The sequence below is a fragment of the Rhopilema esculentum genome, chromosome 5, assembly GCF_057945365.1.
Source record: "Rhopilema esculentum isolate cy_ngs chromosome 5, ASM5794536v1, whole genome shotgun sequence".
Taxonomy (NCBI): Eukaryota; Metazoa; Cnidaria; class Scyphozoa; order Rhizostomeae; family Rhizostomatidae; genus Rhopilema; species Rhopilema esculentum.
This window is the reverse complement of record NC_142819.1, coordinates 1,987,797-2,003,873: the sequence shown is the minus strand read 5'-3', so window position 1 is coordinate 2,003,873 and position 16,077 is coordinate 1,987,797. Positions and strand designations below refer to the sequence as shown.

General features: G+C 36.1%; 4 protein-coding genes across 5 annotated transcripts in view; 1 reads left to right on the top strand and 3 right to left on the bottom strand.

Moving 5' to 3' along the window:
* LOC135689992 (structural maintenance of chromosomes flexible hinge domain-containing protein 1) overlaps positions 1-1,725 on the bottom strand; it is a 43,312-nt gene extending 41,587 nt beyond the window's left edge. For both annotated transcript variants that reach the window (XM_089108644.1, XM_089108645.1), the window contains exon 1: positions 746-1,725. In XM_089108644.1, coding sequence (XP_088964770.1) covers positions 746-886 — 141 coding nt within the window. In that variant the 5' untranslated portion in view covers positions 887-1,725. The remainder of the gene's footprint in view (positions 1-745) is intronic.
* Positions 1,726-1,863: 138 nt separating this feature from the next.
* Positions 1,864-6,783, bottom strand: LOC148960190 (uncharacterized). The gene is made up of 4 exons (XM_089108648.1): positions 6,574-6,783; positions 4,641-4,973; positions 3,847-4,158; positions 1,864-2,275 (listed from the first exon to the last, which is right to left on the bottom strand). Exons 1-4 carry the CDS (start codon positions 6,641-6,643, stop codon positions 1,923-1,925), a joined length of 1,068 nt encoding a protein of 355 aa, XP_088964774.1. The 5' UTR covers positions 6,644-6,783; the 3' UTR covers positions 1,864-1,922.
* A 5,186-nt stretch (positions 6,784-11,969) lies between these two features.
* LOC135689999 (COMM domain-containing protein 2) lies at positions 11,970-13,108 on the top strand. Its single transcript, XM_065207399.2, has one exon. The coding sequence runs from the start codon at positions 11,970-11,972 to the stop codon at positions 12,567-12,569; it is 600 nt and encodes a 199-aa protein (XP_065063471.2). The 3' UTR covers positions 12,570-13,108.
* An 895-nt stretch (positions 13,109-14,003) lies between these two features.
* Positions 14,004-16,077, bottom strand: LOC148960189 (uncharacterized). The gene has a single exon (XM_089108647.1). The coding sequence runs from the start codon at positions 16,001-16,003 to the stop codon at positions 14,528-14,530; it is 1,476 nt and encodes a 491-aa protein (XP_088964773.1). The 5' UTR covers positions 16,004-16,077; the 3' UTR covers positions 14,004-14,527.

Here is a 16,077-nt window from a genome sequence, read left to right as displayed (position 1 = left end):
CTGAATTAGAACTGTACTTATGACAAATAATACAGCAGACAATGTCGAACTAAATAGATGCGTCAATAAAATGAAAAGTGCTGTACCAAATTGATTCAGACGCCGTATTAATCATGTACTAAATTGAGTCTATTTAATACGGCACATGAATAATACTCCGTCTGAACCAGGTCTGATAACATTATCACACCATCTGAAGGTGTGATAATGTATGACAGATCTCTAGCTAACTGTCAGGAGATTTGCAGATAGTTTCAGGAGATTTGCAGATGGTTTCAGTTGATTTACATGTAATTTCAGGTGATTTCAGGTGGTTTCAGGTGATTTTAACTTGCATAACATGTGAATGATTGATAGTTATTTTGTTATCAAACCAATGCAATATTACGTCTTTCTGGAAGAAACTTAATTCTTCATTTGCCCTAGCTATAGACAAACCCATCTCATGCCTCAATCTTAAAATGCAGAGGGACATTTTACAAAAAATATCTCGGGGGTGCACTTAATTTGACATGCATTCTGGGATGAAGCCCTATCGCCGGGTCGAAATATAAGTTTAACATTTAACTTAATTCAAAATTCTATTTATCGATGTCGGGTTCTTTTTATCGTTTTGCTTGGTTCTTGAATATTACTCTGTACCACAATATTACTAAATTGCAAGATTCACAGAATCAGGAGAACATCTTAAATAGACATATGAATGTCTTCCTTCTTAAATATGAAAAAGAAACTTTGCGCATACCTCCAGAACTCGTGTTTTAAACAAAGAATAATCAAAAAGTCCCCCAAGTGGTATTTTGACCGACTTTCCATCCACATTTCTTCTGTCAAACACAAATACATAACCTTCATCAGGAGATTCATCACCGTTTTCATCCGCCATCTTGCTCACACACTGTATTGCTGATCTCGGATTGATTTCTATTCAATTCAATTACAATCAGCAATGTTTTTCCCGCCAATGTTGATTTATCAGCAAGAGGCATACAAATGTTGATTATCAGCACATTATAAAATTATAAGTAATTATAATATAAAAATATTAATCATAAACTGTTCCAATCAGCAATTTAAATCTGTTAGTACATAAAACAATGGAGAATGGCTCTGATACAATTAAATTTAATAGACGAAAGTTTTTTGGGCACCGAGCAGGGTCACATACGGGACATGAGAGATTTCTGCGAATTTTGGGAAGAAAACACTGTATTCTACGCATACACTGTATGTCGTTAAGGATAACGAGGGGATCCCTTTCTATATATCTCTCTCCTTCCTCGACAGGAAAGGCAAAATATTGTGATATTTCCTAAATAACGGAAATTCGAAAATTCCAGGAAACCATTATGGTAATGGTCCTTCAATCTTTTTATGCTTTCCCTGCCATTTTATGCTAAAAGTTTGAATATTTGAAATTGTCAACTGAAAAATTGCCATATTTTCACAATTTGGCCAATTCTACACGGGCAAATAACACTTGTACAGAAAAACTTGCTAGAAAAAATAAGGCAACTAATCAATTGCACGCAATCGGATTAATTATTCTTAAATTAAACGGCGGTATACCATCCCCTGTGCTGTCCTGTGTAATCATTAAGGCTGAATTCATAGAAATGAATTGTTGTAGGTATAACGGAATATCTTTTTGTTTAAAAGCATTTGCACAGAAGAAAGAATTATGAGAGCATAGTAAGTCTACCTTGCACTTTTTCAAAGCTTTTCTTTATAACTCCTGATAACATTTCTCTAAAACGAGCGTGTTTTTTATTATCTTTTTCTTCCTGACCCAACTAAAATGGATACAGGATATTTCGTTTTCCTTCCAGCAATGCTATCCCTTGCGAGCAAAAAGAAACAACATTTCTTTCCATTTCTTAAAGTTTCTCAAACAAACAAAAAACATGCTACTTCTCATTCCTTTAGTTCATTACAATCACTCTGACTAAGATTTCAGTTTCACCGAATAAACTACACATGAGTTTGAATTTATAAAAACCAGCGTCATTCTGATTTACGTCTCTAATGACAAGGGTTCCGTCATCTTCTATCAGGTACTTTCTGTCTGAGACAGCAAAGAAAGACGATCCATATCTGGAAGCAAGTTCAGACTTGTTTGCATACTGCCATTTCGATAAATCTGCAGACTTTTCTAGCTTGTACCAAGAACTCAAAATTGCACGCTGTACCAAACTTCCCCTCCATCTGACTCTCAAGTGCCCTATTTCTCCTTGATTCAAAACAAAGGTCTTCAACGACTTGTCTAATACTTGACCTGGTTGAGAGAAGTGGATAACAATGCTTAGCTATACTAATCAAAAAAACATCAGAAAAACAGGTGCAGCCAACGAAAGGATAGGTTTCATCATTTCTTAACATTAAGTTCATGAAAGAAATTGTGAGCAAGTTTGGGTATATCCCGAGGGGCCAAATAAAGTACTATAATGTTCAGCACTCTATACCCACGTGCCTATTGCCTAAAGCCACTCAAGATTGACAAAGAGAGTTACAATAATCAGCAAATACCGATTTCAGACCGATGGTAAACCAGGCCTTTCGCTATATAACATTTTCTGCAAATCAGGCTACGCAAGTTACACTCTTCTGCTCGTGCTCTGGGAGTCTATCTGCAATATTCCCTATTTATTGGAAGTATCCCCTTTCACCCCCAAGTAAAAGAGAGTTAGAAATAGGACTTATATTTTTCAATTACACTAAACTTTTCCACCTAATACAAAGAGTTCCAAAGATTAGGATGTTACAGCCCAGCACTCCTACACCACCACACTCAGTGGCGGCGCCAAGGGGTGGTATGGGGGTAATTACCCCCCCCCCCCCACTTTTCTGAAAATATGGTCTACTTATTTCTTCTAAAAATGGATTAGAAAACACTGGGTAGGAGCAGATCAAATTTCCTAAGAAAAGTTAACTTGGTACAAATAACTGAAACAAGGCAAAAGGGGCGTGGTCCCACTGGCCGCGCCCATTACCCTCCCTCTCTGTAATAGCTGGCGCCGCCACTGACCACACTCACACCCTAACACCCCAATACCCCCACATCCCACACCATTAACTGACATTAGCTTTCTTGAATCTAATAAAGACATTGAAAATGTTCTCAAGGAGCTAGATCGTCCAATTCCTGGATTACCAAGAATCCGTTATTGTTTAATGATGTCATCTTTGACACCTGTTACATGGCTGATATGCTATGGCTTGCAGCTCTTTTATCATGCCTTGTAAAAGCCATGCCTGCAATGCTTTTATTGAATTTTGGCATGGTTAGAGATCCGGGCCTTTGGACCATGTCTTTATTGTCTATCTTCTTCTCAACAAATCTCTTGCCTATTGTTTTGGGAATCCTAATGGTCTCCTTGAAGAGAAAGACCAAAAACGACCAATTTTCTTTTTTCGATAAAAATATACGTTTCAAAACTTTACTGACATTGAATTTCTAGAAGGTTGCAATCCCCATCCCAACGGCCCTTCCCCCGTCCGCGACAGCCCTAAAGGTAACATCTATATAATTAATTATTTTTTCAGAGGCAAAGTAGTAAATCGATATCGAAACAATCATTCAACATCAAAAAATACGTAGCCCGCGAAGATAAGGCAGTACCCTTTGCACAAATAGTAATTTTTTTAACAGCGGTTGCTCGGTGTAGTGTTAGCGATAGGGCTGGGTAGCTCTACATGCAGCTGAGTTCAACTATCGTCTTAAATTCGTCGGGTGAACGCTTGGAGCGTTTGGAGAATGATTTTTCAAAACCCTGTCTAAGTTACAGAATTTAAAAACAAAAGAAGGAGAAAGAAAATGCAAAGTACTGGGACCGACATTGAACTTACATGTCATAGATACTTTTGTAACTGTGACGTCATCATCCGCATTGCAGTAGTACAAGCCAACTTTCGATTCATCGGACATAAAGAAGTTGAGAAGTGTGTAGTTAACAGTAAGCTCCTCGTATATTTTGTATTTGTCAGTAAAGTGGTAGCCTTGCACGCCTTGCATGATGACTGATGATTTTCCAAATGAATCTTTACGAAAACTGAACGAATGAAATCTTTGATGATTTGGACGAATACAAGACAACTGCGCACTGGTTCCTTTCTTGAAGACATAATCCATCTGGCTAAAAGATACCTGAACTCTGTGACCTGAAGAAGAAAATAAAACGACTTGTACACAAACCTGGCTGTATATTTGATAGGAGTTGTGTAGTTGAGACTCGAGCATTGAAGAGACGGGGAGCAATTTGCGTGACCCTTAAAAAAGTTTTGTGTTTTGAAGTTGGGACATGTTTTTCCCGTTGAACTTTGTACTTTACTAAATGTAATAACAATCGTTCCTTACTTCCAGTAGTGTTATATTGCTTACTTCCAGTAGTGATGTAGAATGTGTAGAATGGAAAAGGGTAGAGTGAAACTGAAATTTTCAAAAAATTGATGAAGGACGCTTTGCGAGAAGATAGAAGCAAACCTGTAATCAAAATAAAGTCACAATTCAGCTACTAGCCAGAACTAGCTGAAATTCCAATGAATGGAGCAATCTGAGTTCAGTAATTTGTACTTTGAGTTAGTTTTTTTGCAATTCATATTAAAAATAAGAACAGGTAATGCATATCAAAAAAGTAACTTACATTTAATGCCCGTTACTTTCACTTGAGTCTCGAATTTTTTCCCATCTGAAGTGTGGCACCAAAAACTGCTGTTTTCTTCAATACTGACAAGGTCAATTCTTAAACTGTAGACATTGAAAAGTGTTGAAAAGGTCTCTTTAAATATGATGTATCTCTGAGAAATACGGGTCGGATTCGTAACAAAATGAAATTCTTTCGTTGTACTATGACTATCGCCTGGAGTAAACGAGAATTTTGTGACGTGATGTTTTGTGACACACTGCAGTATCACCACTCCTCCACATCGGACATCGTATTGTGCAAAGGTGAACCCTTCTATAGATTGAAGTGGGCCTATAAAGAAACACACTTTAGATGTAAATGTTTTGGAGCTACCCGTATCAATCCCTTAATTCATAAAATATATACGTAATTAGCAATGGACGCATGTTAGTTGCTTGCTAAAATAGTGTCATTGCCGCCGAAAATGATGTTGGATAGTAACAAATAGTAACATACACCTAAACGGGCGAAAATAAACTGTGCATTCTATTAAACTTAAATTCAAGAAGACAGTTTTAACAGCAGCTCAAAATAATATTGAGGTTGGATGGCCATTTTCAAAAATTGAAAAAAATACGAAAATAGGGGTAAAATGACAAAACTTTCATTACTTAAGTATCATCGTCATCTGTATTAGAATCTCTTTCATCCGCCTTATTGCCTTAACCTTTGTAACTATATTGCGACAAACTTCGGTGAACTCCATTGCTAGCACCATGTTTATGTTTGAAGTTGAAACTTGAAAAATTGTATATCAATATTTAAATGTTTCTCCGCTTTTCCAGTCAATCTTCATATTTCTTAAAACTTTTAAGCCTCATTTCAGAAGAGGGTTAACTTTGGCTTTGTAATTTCCATAGATAATTGTGCCCCTTTTTTATTTGAGAACCAAATTTGCTATCGAGGCTATTAAAGAGGCACGTGCTGCGGAGCCTTCCTCACTTTAACAATGACACTTGAAAAAGATTTAAAAAACGATTTCATTTTAAGTGCGGTTGAAATATTGCTTTAGAAAATTGAAACATACTTTCTAATGTTTACCCAGATCCTTCATATACTGAGTGCGGCAAAATTTGTAAGCTTTAAAAGCACAAGAGACTTAATAAATGTGCAGCTTAATTTGTGCAGATCTACGAGGTCTATTTTCGCACTGAAGGATAATAGTAGCAGATACTTAAAGCTTTTTAAAGGTTTCCAAAAAACAACCTGCTAAAGACCTACTCCTTTGAAATGTTAAAACGTAGCATGAGAGTAAGATGAAATAGAACACCAACTCAATTTGCCCTTCTTTCTATTGTCAATGTAGGAGCCTGATCGTCGAACAGAATCCTTTCGATCAAGTTGTTAACAAATGGATATTTAGGAATTTATTAACGTAGAAGGTGGTAACTACAATGTCTTTCGGGAACATGTTTGTCTTAAGGATCGGCCTCTTAAAGATGGTTTCTAATACAAAGATTCCTGTACTGTCCCCCCCCCCCCCCTTGTATTGTCACAAAATGTGGTACTGTCCCACTGTATCACCTCCATCGTCATCGTCCTTCGTTGTCATTGATGAGAGAAAAGGCTCGTCGACGAATTTTCTTAAAATTTGCCTCACTCGAAAGCTTTTGTTCGACTACCTATGAAATTTTGCAAATTTTCTAAACGCTGGGCAGAATCTCCATAATTTCAACTTGTGGCTTGAACATAGAACTAAGATCCTTGAACCATTCCTAGAAATCAAACAAGACTTTGACAAGCCTCCTTAACAATCATTACGAGTACCTTGTCAAAGCTCTTGTTAAAAAGAAGTTTTCTTGTTCTTTGAATTATGGATCTCATTGATTAAGATGTGGACAAAGTTATCTTATAAATTGAAATGATCGTGAAATTTTCAAAGTATTCTTACCATTCCCAGATTTCAAAACCTTAGCCCCAACCGTTAGGCCGTAAAATAACACCATCCACCAACTATCCATCGCGATCTTTGTGGCATATCATGTTCACAAAGTTGGTAGTTATGTGTAAAATCACTTTTGTCTTCACGTCTATACAAATACAGCTGTTAAGCCTGTTTCAGGTCATTAAGAACTTTGCTACGTTTTCCTCCGAGGGGCAAATCACTTCAAGAAAATCTCGTACACCTTTGATGGAAATCCTATTGATTTATCTGAAAATTCTCGGAAATCCTTTTGTTTTAAAGAAAATCCCGTACGCTATTTGCAAGAGTGAATTGCCCCTTGTTTTCTCGATCTCGATTTCAAGTGCTTTTTTTGAAAGATTTTGGCCTACATCTACAGAATCATTTGTAACTCAAAACCAGGAACGTTAAAACAGAGGCAAGTGCACCCAACTTTTGGGAAAAAGATTCTTTTCAAGAAGTAAGCTCTTTGATAAAGCACCCTTATTTCTGCAACATGGTTTCCTTTCCTACCTTTGCCCCCCTAAACTTGGAATGTCTCCGACGCCAAACGTCATACTCGGTCCCACCTACGTAACAGGTCTTCGTTATTTTTATGAGGTTCTCAAATGATTTCAGAATAACAAACTCTTGTAGAAAATAACATTAATGTCTCTCTTATATTATTCAAAATATCCTTCTATGTTCAAGTTCAAAAGCCTGATGACCAAAACCAATAGCAAACAACTATGGATTAACATTCCGAAAAAATGCTTGTCACCTCTTATAAAACAAATCTAGTTGCGTTTTTTTAATATTTCCTGTTCATGTTGACGTTACAGATCTTTTTGCTTTAAAAACTTTACTGTAAATCCTCGAATAAGTCCCCGTGGGCTTATCTTGCAAAAATGATTTTTTTTGGGGGTGAGGGGCTTATTCGAGGGGGACTTATTCGAAGGGGGCCTATTTCAAAGTTTAGTATTTTCCTCAAAGGTCGACATAAAAACGACATAATTTCCTCAATAAATTAAATTGAAAAAAGGCCCCCGCTCGAATAAGACCAGGGGGGCTTATTCGAGCGTAGGGGCTTATTCGAGGATTTTACGGTATAGATCTTTGTACTTTAAAAACTCGCAGCCGTACTGCTTCTGTAATTACCTTTCTTATTGTTTTAGAAGCTCTATAATGTCACTTCTGTGACGTTGAGCTTAGTGTATATTTAATCTTTATATTTTGACGACATTCCTCGGCTAGGGGAGTGTTTAATGATAGTATTGATTTGACGATGATGATGGTTCAAAATGTTAAGAACCTTTGGATGGTAGATTATATAACAGCAAGAAGCTTAAGTACGTTAACGGCTGATCCAAGAATGGCACAGCGGACAAAACATGCAGTGCAACAAAGTTCTTGGAGAGTGCAACGAAATATACGACAAATGAACAAAATATATATACGACATTTTTGTTCCTATTGAAATAATTCTCTAACTTTTAATAAGAAACTTCAACATATTTTAACTTGTTTCAGTCGCATTTTAAGGCTTATGAGTTTGATGTTTAGCTATTTATATAGATAAGTAAAGCATTTGTTTACCAATCAACAGCTGACAATTTTCGGTCTTCCTTCACGGCCTCTCAATGACACTAGTACAAACATCTGTTGATCTAGTGTAACACTAGGTCGCATTGATGACGTCAGACAGTCATTGATAACACGAACTGGTCATGTGGCATCTTATTTTAAGACCGCGCTAATTGTTTTACAAGCCATCACTGACATAAATAAGCAATCTTAAGAAGTAACAAGAATAAGCAAACATTTTTCTCATTATATGTGCTCAGCTGTCCTCTCACAAACGCCATGCCCACTATTTTGAGAGTCTGATTTAAAAATAGAAGCACAAGAAGAATCATCAGCAAGCGCGTGTTTGGCTGGTCGATTGAAACAGAGCAAGAGGCTCTTAGGTGAGCGTTTGGAATTTCCTATATAAATATCAAGAAAAGTTTCTGTGTAGGGGTATGACTCGATGGCAATCATAACAGCTGGCCCATGCTAGATAAATATATAAGACACCTCGAGGTTATCACAAGTGGCGGAGTTAAGGGATGGGAACTAGGGGCAGTTGCCCTCCTTCACCGAGTTAAAGCAAGTCTGGCGCCCCTTTTTGGAAATTGTGCACCCCTTTTGAAGAAAAAGATTCAGGTGAAAAAGTTTCTGAGCCTTATACAGGTTAATCTACTTCAAGGAATACCTCAACGTATGCAAACATTATTGTGAAAATTCCCTTACAAAGTCAATGGAGAGCCTTCTGTCAGTAGTTAGGGTCTGAAATTGTTGTAAACAGTGTACACTTGTCACCAATTTCTGAAAATTTTTCAGCACCCCCACTGCTTAGGCTTGTTTAGCTTATCTTCTCTTCTTATTCAAACTTTCAATTCACATTGCTACACCATAGCACAGGCATCCTTTGCTACACTCACAACATCACAGTTCTGCTTATACCTTTTGTTTGCTATCTACTTGCTGCAATATTCATTTCACACGACTAAACACACCCATCTAATCACTTCCCCAGTGGAAAACAATGCTTTTCCAACACAATTCATGTTATTTTGAGAAAATTGAAAATTGTACAAATAATTTGCAAAATAAGTTTAGTTCTCAGTTTTACAATCAAGTTTATGGCTACAAAATTTGTTTCACTCTGGCTTTGGGTTCTTCCCATGCAAAAAAGACAAACAATGACAAGGGCAGTCTATGAAAATTGAGACACAAAGCAATATTTAGAAAAACTCTTAGAATTCATATTCAAATGCAGAAAGCTATTTGAAGGTTTTAATCAATTTCCTGATGTCCTTGTTATGTTTAAGCTTATAGAAAATGCAACATGTAAACCTTTAGATCAGGACAAAATCATTCTAATAGGACGGTCAGTCTAAATTCCTGATGTCAGGACAGTTGGCAGTTATCAATAAAAGAGGGTCAAATAAATTATTTGGCATCACATCTTGGCCTACCATCACTATCATGTTATGAAAACATGTATAGCTACTATTCTCTAGCAACCAAATTGAATCATTCTTTTTTCAGATTATGCTGGGAAAAATCTTCTGCATTGCACGACAATTATCATACCCAACAATTGTTTAAAACTCCAGAGGACCCTGAAGCATTGTAATGTGGAGTTTGGTTCTTATAAGTTTCAAATCAAATCAATCAAAATGAAAACAAAAACTATCAAATATACCACCAACAATCATTGATATCTAATTTCATGCCAACCAACAACTTTGCAGAGTAAGCATTAGAAGATGCTGGGTCTGCCAAGCAAAGAGCTGATTTATGACTCTTGCGGGGGAGGGGGGATATTGTCACACCTAAACATCCCCATAGGTCCACCCCAACACACTTGCTATTCAATTATGTCTTTTAAATAAACTCTCATTTTGCTTGTTTTAAAATTCATTAAAAAGTTTCCCAAGATACTATGATATTGAAAACAAATTTTTGAAGCTGTAAAATGAGATTCAGAGGGGTATAAACTTCCAAATGTAGCGAAGAAATAACTGTAAATAGATGGAAATTTATATCAACCTTGATGAATTATCAACAGGAAAATCTTATGAGGGCTTATGACCAATGTACAAGCTGAGTCAAATCTTTCATTTTGCTTTTGAATAAATGGACAAAAATTACCTTATATATATACACAAATTTTGTATTTTCATAGCTACTTAATGTACAAAATTTTCATTGGGTTTTTGTAAAACATTCTGGCTATTCTCACTTCATATGTTTGCAACCTTTCTTCTCAATACAAAGCACCAAAACCACTTTTATTTAAATACCTTTAATCAAGGAATGTTGTCTTCTTAATCATCAAGAAGCCCCAATTCAGTATGGATTATCTTTGACCTGATCGAATTCCTTAGCTTTTTTACAGTTAATTTTTCTTGCTCTTTGAATGCATCAAATGTTTCTTGGTCAGATTGTGCCATCCATTTCAAGTAGTTCTTCTCAAGATGGGCTAATATTGTTGATAAGTGATATTTTGTGTCATCAAGTTTACCAAGATACTTTAGAAAGCTAAGCCTTGTATGAATTCTTTCAACAGAGTAACCAAGAGTTAGAGGGGCCCTGGCTACATCTTGCCAAGTAAATCTTCCAGCTTCCTTTATGATGTCAAACTTAAGCCTGAGAAGTCTCTGTCTGTAAACTAATAAATGTGGATATTCTGGAATGGAGTCTTTAAAGGCAGTTTCGGTGAATCCGATGTAATTTAAGAACAGATCAGTTTGACTCTCTAGTTTTGTGGTATTGCTGCTTCCCAAAACCGATGGTGCCAAAGTAAGAATTTTTTTCATCTGACTATCATAAAACTCAAATGACTTTAGAAATTTAATAATGGGATCAGTTGATGACTTCCATTCATAATACAGAAACCTTGGATCCCTTTCTACCATGCCCATAAACTCATCATCTGATATAGCAAAGCTTCTTTTCAACTGAAAGCGTTTTACAACTATGTCCTTGAGCTCGACAGCATCATTCAGAAGATTTGGCTGCTTAAATATCAGGCTGATTGTGTCTCTTTTTGTCATATCTAGCTCTTCTCTCAACTCTTGTACCCTCTTTCGCAAAAATGATGTTGGTCTTAGCAAAATATGAGGTCGTTTCAAGATCATGTTACAGACCTGCTCGTTAGACAGCCCAGCTGCATTTAAGAAATCTACAACTTCCTTTGTGGCCTGTAGATCATAGTTACTGAATAAAGAAATTCCAGACATTGGAGATTTGTTTGTAATTTCCCCGAACTTTATGCCCAGATCTCGAAGATACCTTGCTGTTTCTGTTCGCACTATCCCGGATGAAACTGTTTTGGGTGCGTAGTGATAATGAAAATCGACGTCATATTTGGGATTTGTCAGAAGTGGGCCAACTGGATTCACTTCTTTTTCTCTTTGGAATCTTACCTTGAGGTCATTTGGAAGGCGAAAACGAAACGGTCTTCCTCTGAGCACCGACATTTTTATAAGCTTTCAACTGCAAAAACTGACAGGTCTAAACTGCCATTTCATAAAGAGGCTCATCTAAGATGCTCATCGGAACCCTTCTTGGGTCCCAGTGGTCACAAGATTGTGCTCCAATCTAATGAGTTGGATAAACTGGGTGTTAAATGAAACCAGAACGCGCATCAACTTGAACAATATTTTTTCAAGAGCAAAGCTTTAAATCCAAAATAAGGAAGACTTCTTACCATCAATAAGTCGCATTGGTGACTTCCTTGTTGTCTGAAAACGATGCTGTATTAACAGGCTTTATTTAGGCCGCTGCTCGAGAGCTGGGAAAATTTGTCGATTCGACGCTAGCCTGTTTTTCCGATATCTAAAGGGATTGGTAAAATGCTTGTTGTACTTGGAGATCAGCAGAAAGCAGATTTGCAATTACTTGGTGATTTTGACGAGAACGTTGCGAGGGAATTTTGTAAAATTGCTGTTGGGTTTATCCGTAATGGAGTCAATCCGAAAATGTACCAGACGGCCGCCTCGAAGCTTGAAATTGCCGTGGAAAATGTTAAAAGGTGCGTCGAAGGACTCATGTTTCTTATGACTGAAACTTCAAAGTCGTATGTTAATGAGTTAGACTTTCAAGATTCACTAATGATGGTTGGCTTTTCTGAAGAGCTCACAAGCACCCTGCTGAGGTTATACATGGAACACAGAGATGAGATTAGAAGTGTTCTTCAAAAACTCTCTTTAGATCTACCACATTATGATAATCTTGAATGGAGACTAGATGTTCAAGTCGCAAGTAGGTCTATGAGATCTCAGACTGCTCCAAACATACTTCTAAAATTCACAATTAAAGATGGGGAAAAGAAGGATGTAAAATTACTTCAAACAGATCCAGTAAATCTCATTCACTTAACAGAAGTCCTTGAACAAGCCCTTGCCGAGATGAAAACTGCGCATGCACGCAGAGTGACAAGAAACATCAAATAGTTCTTAGTTATTTACAGCAATTTTGGAAAATATGGGTTAAGTTTCTACTTGCAGTGATTCTTCAATGAATTTATGTAATTTCTAAGATCAGGCAAAATAACCAAATATTTACATAGCATTGGTAATATTTTCATCAAAGATGCACCAAATGATAAATGAACCTTAACACAACTATAACCAGTTTTATATTTGAAAGCTCTGAGGGTAATGAAATCACTTTTGAAGTTTACTTTGTTATTGTTGAAATTTCTATTGATCAATGTGTTCTTACAATTATTGATCAATTAGTACAGAACAATGTAGTGTTTTCATTTGTTGAAGGACTGCTCAGGATAAAGAGCATCAACAAAGACAATATATAGCCCAAACTTAATCTTATATTGATCATATACATTTATACATTACTTTTGTTAGACTGTATGCAGTGCTATTAAAATGAACTACCCAAAGTTACTCTAAAGGAAGATATCTTTTGTATTTGCATTAATTGAAACAATTTGTTTGTTGTTGATGGACAAAAATTGATCTTGCAAATAAAATTTGAGTTAATTCTTGTAATTCTCTTCCATGACTGGAATGCTGATAGCAGTATATCTTTCAAGATTCTTAAGAATTACTTGAAAAATATATGTTTAAAATTTTTCAAGTAAATTTTGAGTCATAAATTTGTTTCTGTACACACAAGTCCACATGCAAAGACTTGGGTAGGTTTTAGTCATTCAGGTTGGCATCTTCTTTAAACATTCAACAGAAACATAATCTTAATTCACCCAATGGTATTCCATTAGTAACACTAGATGACAATATTCCTTTTGGTGCTGCATGATTCAAAACAATGGTTTTTAAAATACATAATTATTCAACACATTTTCAAAATACAAAACTCTTGTTTACTCATTTTCCAGCATTCAATAAAGAAACCATTCAGTTTCTCTACTCTTGTTTTAAAACATTTGGTTTTTGAAGCATTCCTATATGTTTGCCAAGCCTCAATTATCTTAAAAAACTTGTAAATTTTGGGCCAAAAATTATTCTTTATTTATTCTAAAGCAAAATAACATATGAAATGGTTATTCTAAACAAATCAACAAACATTTGCTTCTGTCTAGCATCACCATTAAAACAAAACAAATCAAGAACATAAAACAAGTTAGAAATTGTCATTTAAACAGAAGACTTTCAGGTACAATATCAAAACAAAAGCATGCTTTAGAATAAAAAATCTATGATTCCAGTGTTTATTCTTCCTTGAGTATGATCTAAATGTATAATTTCAACATATCATTAATGTCAACAACGGATTTCTCGCTAACATCCTTAAATTAAACTTCTGTAGATGATAAATCAAACTGCACTAGATAAAGTTTGAGGGACTTGCTATAACTTGTTATTGGTGTAAATCTAAGTAGACCCTCAATGCTCTTTTAAAATTTATTCTTTTAAAATATGTGTACTTTTCTCTACCTTCTCACTTCAATTATGAATTATAAATTGCAACTGTCTTAAGTAAGAAATTAATTTATATTAAGATATTACTAAGGCAACTGTGCCTGAATATTTCTACGAATTAAAGGTTGTGCAATGCTATATGAAATGTTGATTCAAATAATCATTAGTCTTAAAATTCAGATGTGTGGCATAACATTGAATACCATATTCTCTCTTGTAATCTCTCTCTAATAATCCTGCCTTTCTTCTATACTTTGAAAAATTAACCCTGCATCTCTGATAATTCTGCATGCAGATTTAAAAGAAAGAAACCAACTGATTGCAAATGTACTGAGAGTTTTGAATGATTTGTGGACATTCAGCATATTGTTTTGTTTTTCTTATATGATGACAGCAAAGGTGAATACTGTGATATGAAATAAATGAATATTACAAAAGAGCACAAGCAAATTAGGAAACTATACCAAAACAAAGCAAATTAGAGAATTCTTTAAACTGAATATTTACTTTCAAATTAGATCATTCCCTGGAGCCCTCATCAGAGACAATACAACTAGGAAAGTCATTTTCAAAAAGGCCACCAAAATTCCAACTTGTTTCAAGGTAAGTGGAAAACCAAATGTTTTATTACCAAGATTGAAGTGTTCGGACAGTGACAGAAAGTTTTCCCATTTGGCATCTTCACCAGAAAGAGCTCCAGTTGCCCTGAGGTACTTGATATGTGGTGAAATTTTACCAAGGATGTTTGTTACCCTTGCTGTTGCAACAATTATTCGCACGGTCATGAGAAGCCAAATAACTGTTCGAATCAGTGTCCATATATACCTGATTTCAGATTTATTCAATGCAAAGATACAAAGATGGGTGACAAGGTTTGTGACTGAGAAAAAGAGAAGAGCTGTTGTAAAGGGGGTGAAATACAGAGTGATATCATCAATATCTGACACAAAATTGGCTAGCATTCTTGATGCCTCTTCTTGAGTAATAGCTGTTGAATCTTCCTCTTTTTCAGAATATGGTATTGAAACTATGTCATTACATTCCACTGCCACTGGGGTGCCTCTATCATAACTTCTAGCAGGAATGTTTCTAGAAAGAGTGCTCCTTTTTTTGCTTATGTTTGTTGCATAATTCCCAATGAAGTTAGTCACATCGTTTTTATCTTCTATTGCATCCATCAAGATGATACCAAATAAAAAATTTAGCGCCCCAAAGAAATAAGACGTTTCTCTCTGATCGTTTAGGTGTGATTTCTTGATAAACAAGAATGGGCTGTCGCCAAATAAGCTCATGAAAGATATAGCATCCCGGCGAATAATATTTGTTACAAGAATGAACTGCAAAGTGAAAAATCCGACCATGTAGAGACCAATCGACCAAAATGAAATATACAAACCAAGCCACAAATGCTCTGATATTTGTTCTTTTATTTTATCATTTCCTGCGAAGTCGTTTCCTTTTTCGCTTTTCGAATAGCTCTGGAATATCAAATAGCTTGCCCATTGAATTGCCTCATAGAACAGGGGATAGAAACAAGATTTGTAGGCCATAACTTTTAACCACTTGCGTTTCTGCTTTTTTGAACCACGATGGACATCAGCAAGTTCACTTGCAGCTGAAAATTCAACATCCGGAATCGATGAACTCAACATGGCACGTGATGGGATGCATCGATACAGAAGTTCGCGGAAAGCCAGCGAGTTGAAAAATCGATTTGCACAGATGATGGCGAATAGCGGGACAATATACAAAGAAAACTGGATCCAGATATCGATGTCGCTTCTTAGGAAAACGGCGATGGAGGCAACGCCGAGCATAAACGCTAGCAAGACGTAAAATGTCAAGACGGATAAAATTGATAATGGCGCCTCGAAGATTGCATGGGGTCCAAACATAAAACCAACTCCAATCACAGGCTTTAGTGGTTTAGAAAATCTCTCATTTTCCTTTACTAACGGCACTGTAACATAAGAGGCAGTTGCCATCTTGGATAACCAACGCCACTTCCCTGCTAATTTCAATTGCGCCAATGATGGCTCCGGTCCAGAAGCTTGTCTTC

Bases quoted from the DNA above. Each gene is read 5' to 3' on its own strand.
- LOC148960190 (XM_089108648.1), bottom strand. From the start codon at position 6,643: ATGGATAGTTGGTGGATGGTGTTATTTTACGGCCTAACGGTTGGGGCT. The intron at 4,159-4,640 runs GTAAGTTACTTT...TTTCTTCTTCAG, and splicing joins GAAAGTAACGGGCATTAAAT to GTCACAGAGTTCAGGTATCT. The intron at 2,276-3,846 runs GTAAGTTCAATG...TCTCTCAACCAG, and splicing joins TACAAAAGTATCTATGACAT to GTCAAGTATTAGACAAGTCG.
- LOC135689999 (XM_065207399.2), top strand. From the start codon at position 11,970: ATGCTTGTTGTACTTGGAGATCAGCAGAAAGCAGATTTGCAATTACTT.
- LOC148960189 (XM_089108647.1), bottom strand. From the start codon at position 16,003: ATGGCAACTGCCTCTTATGTTACAGTGCCGTTAGTAAAGGAAAATGAG.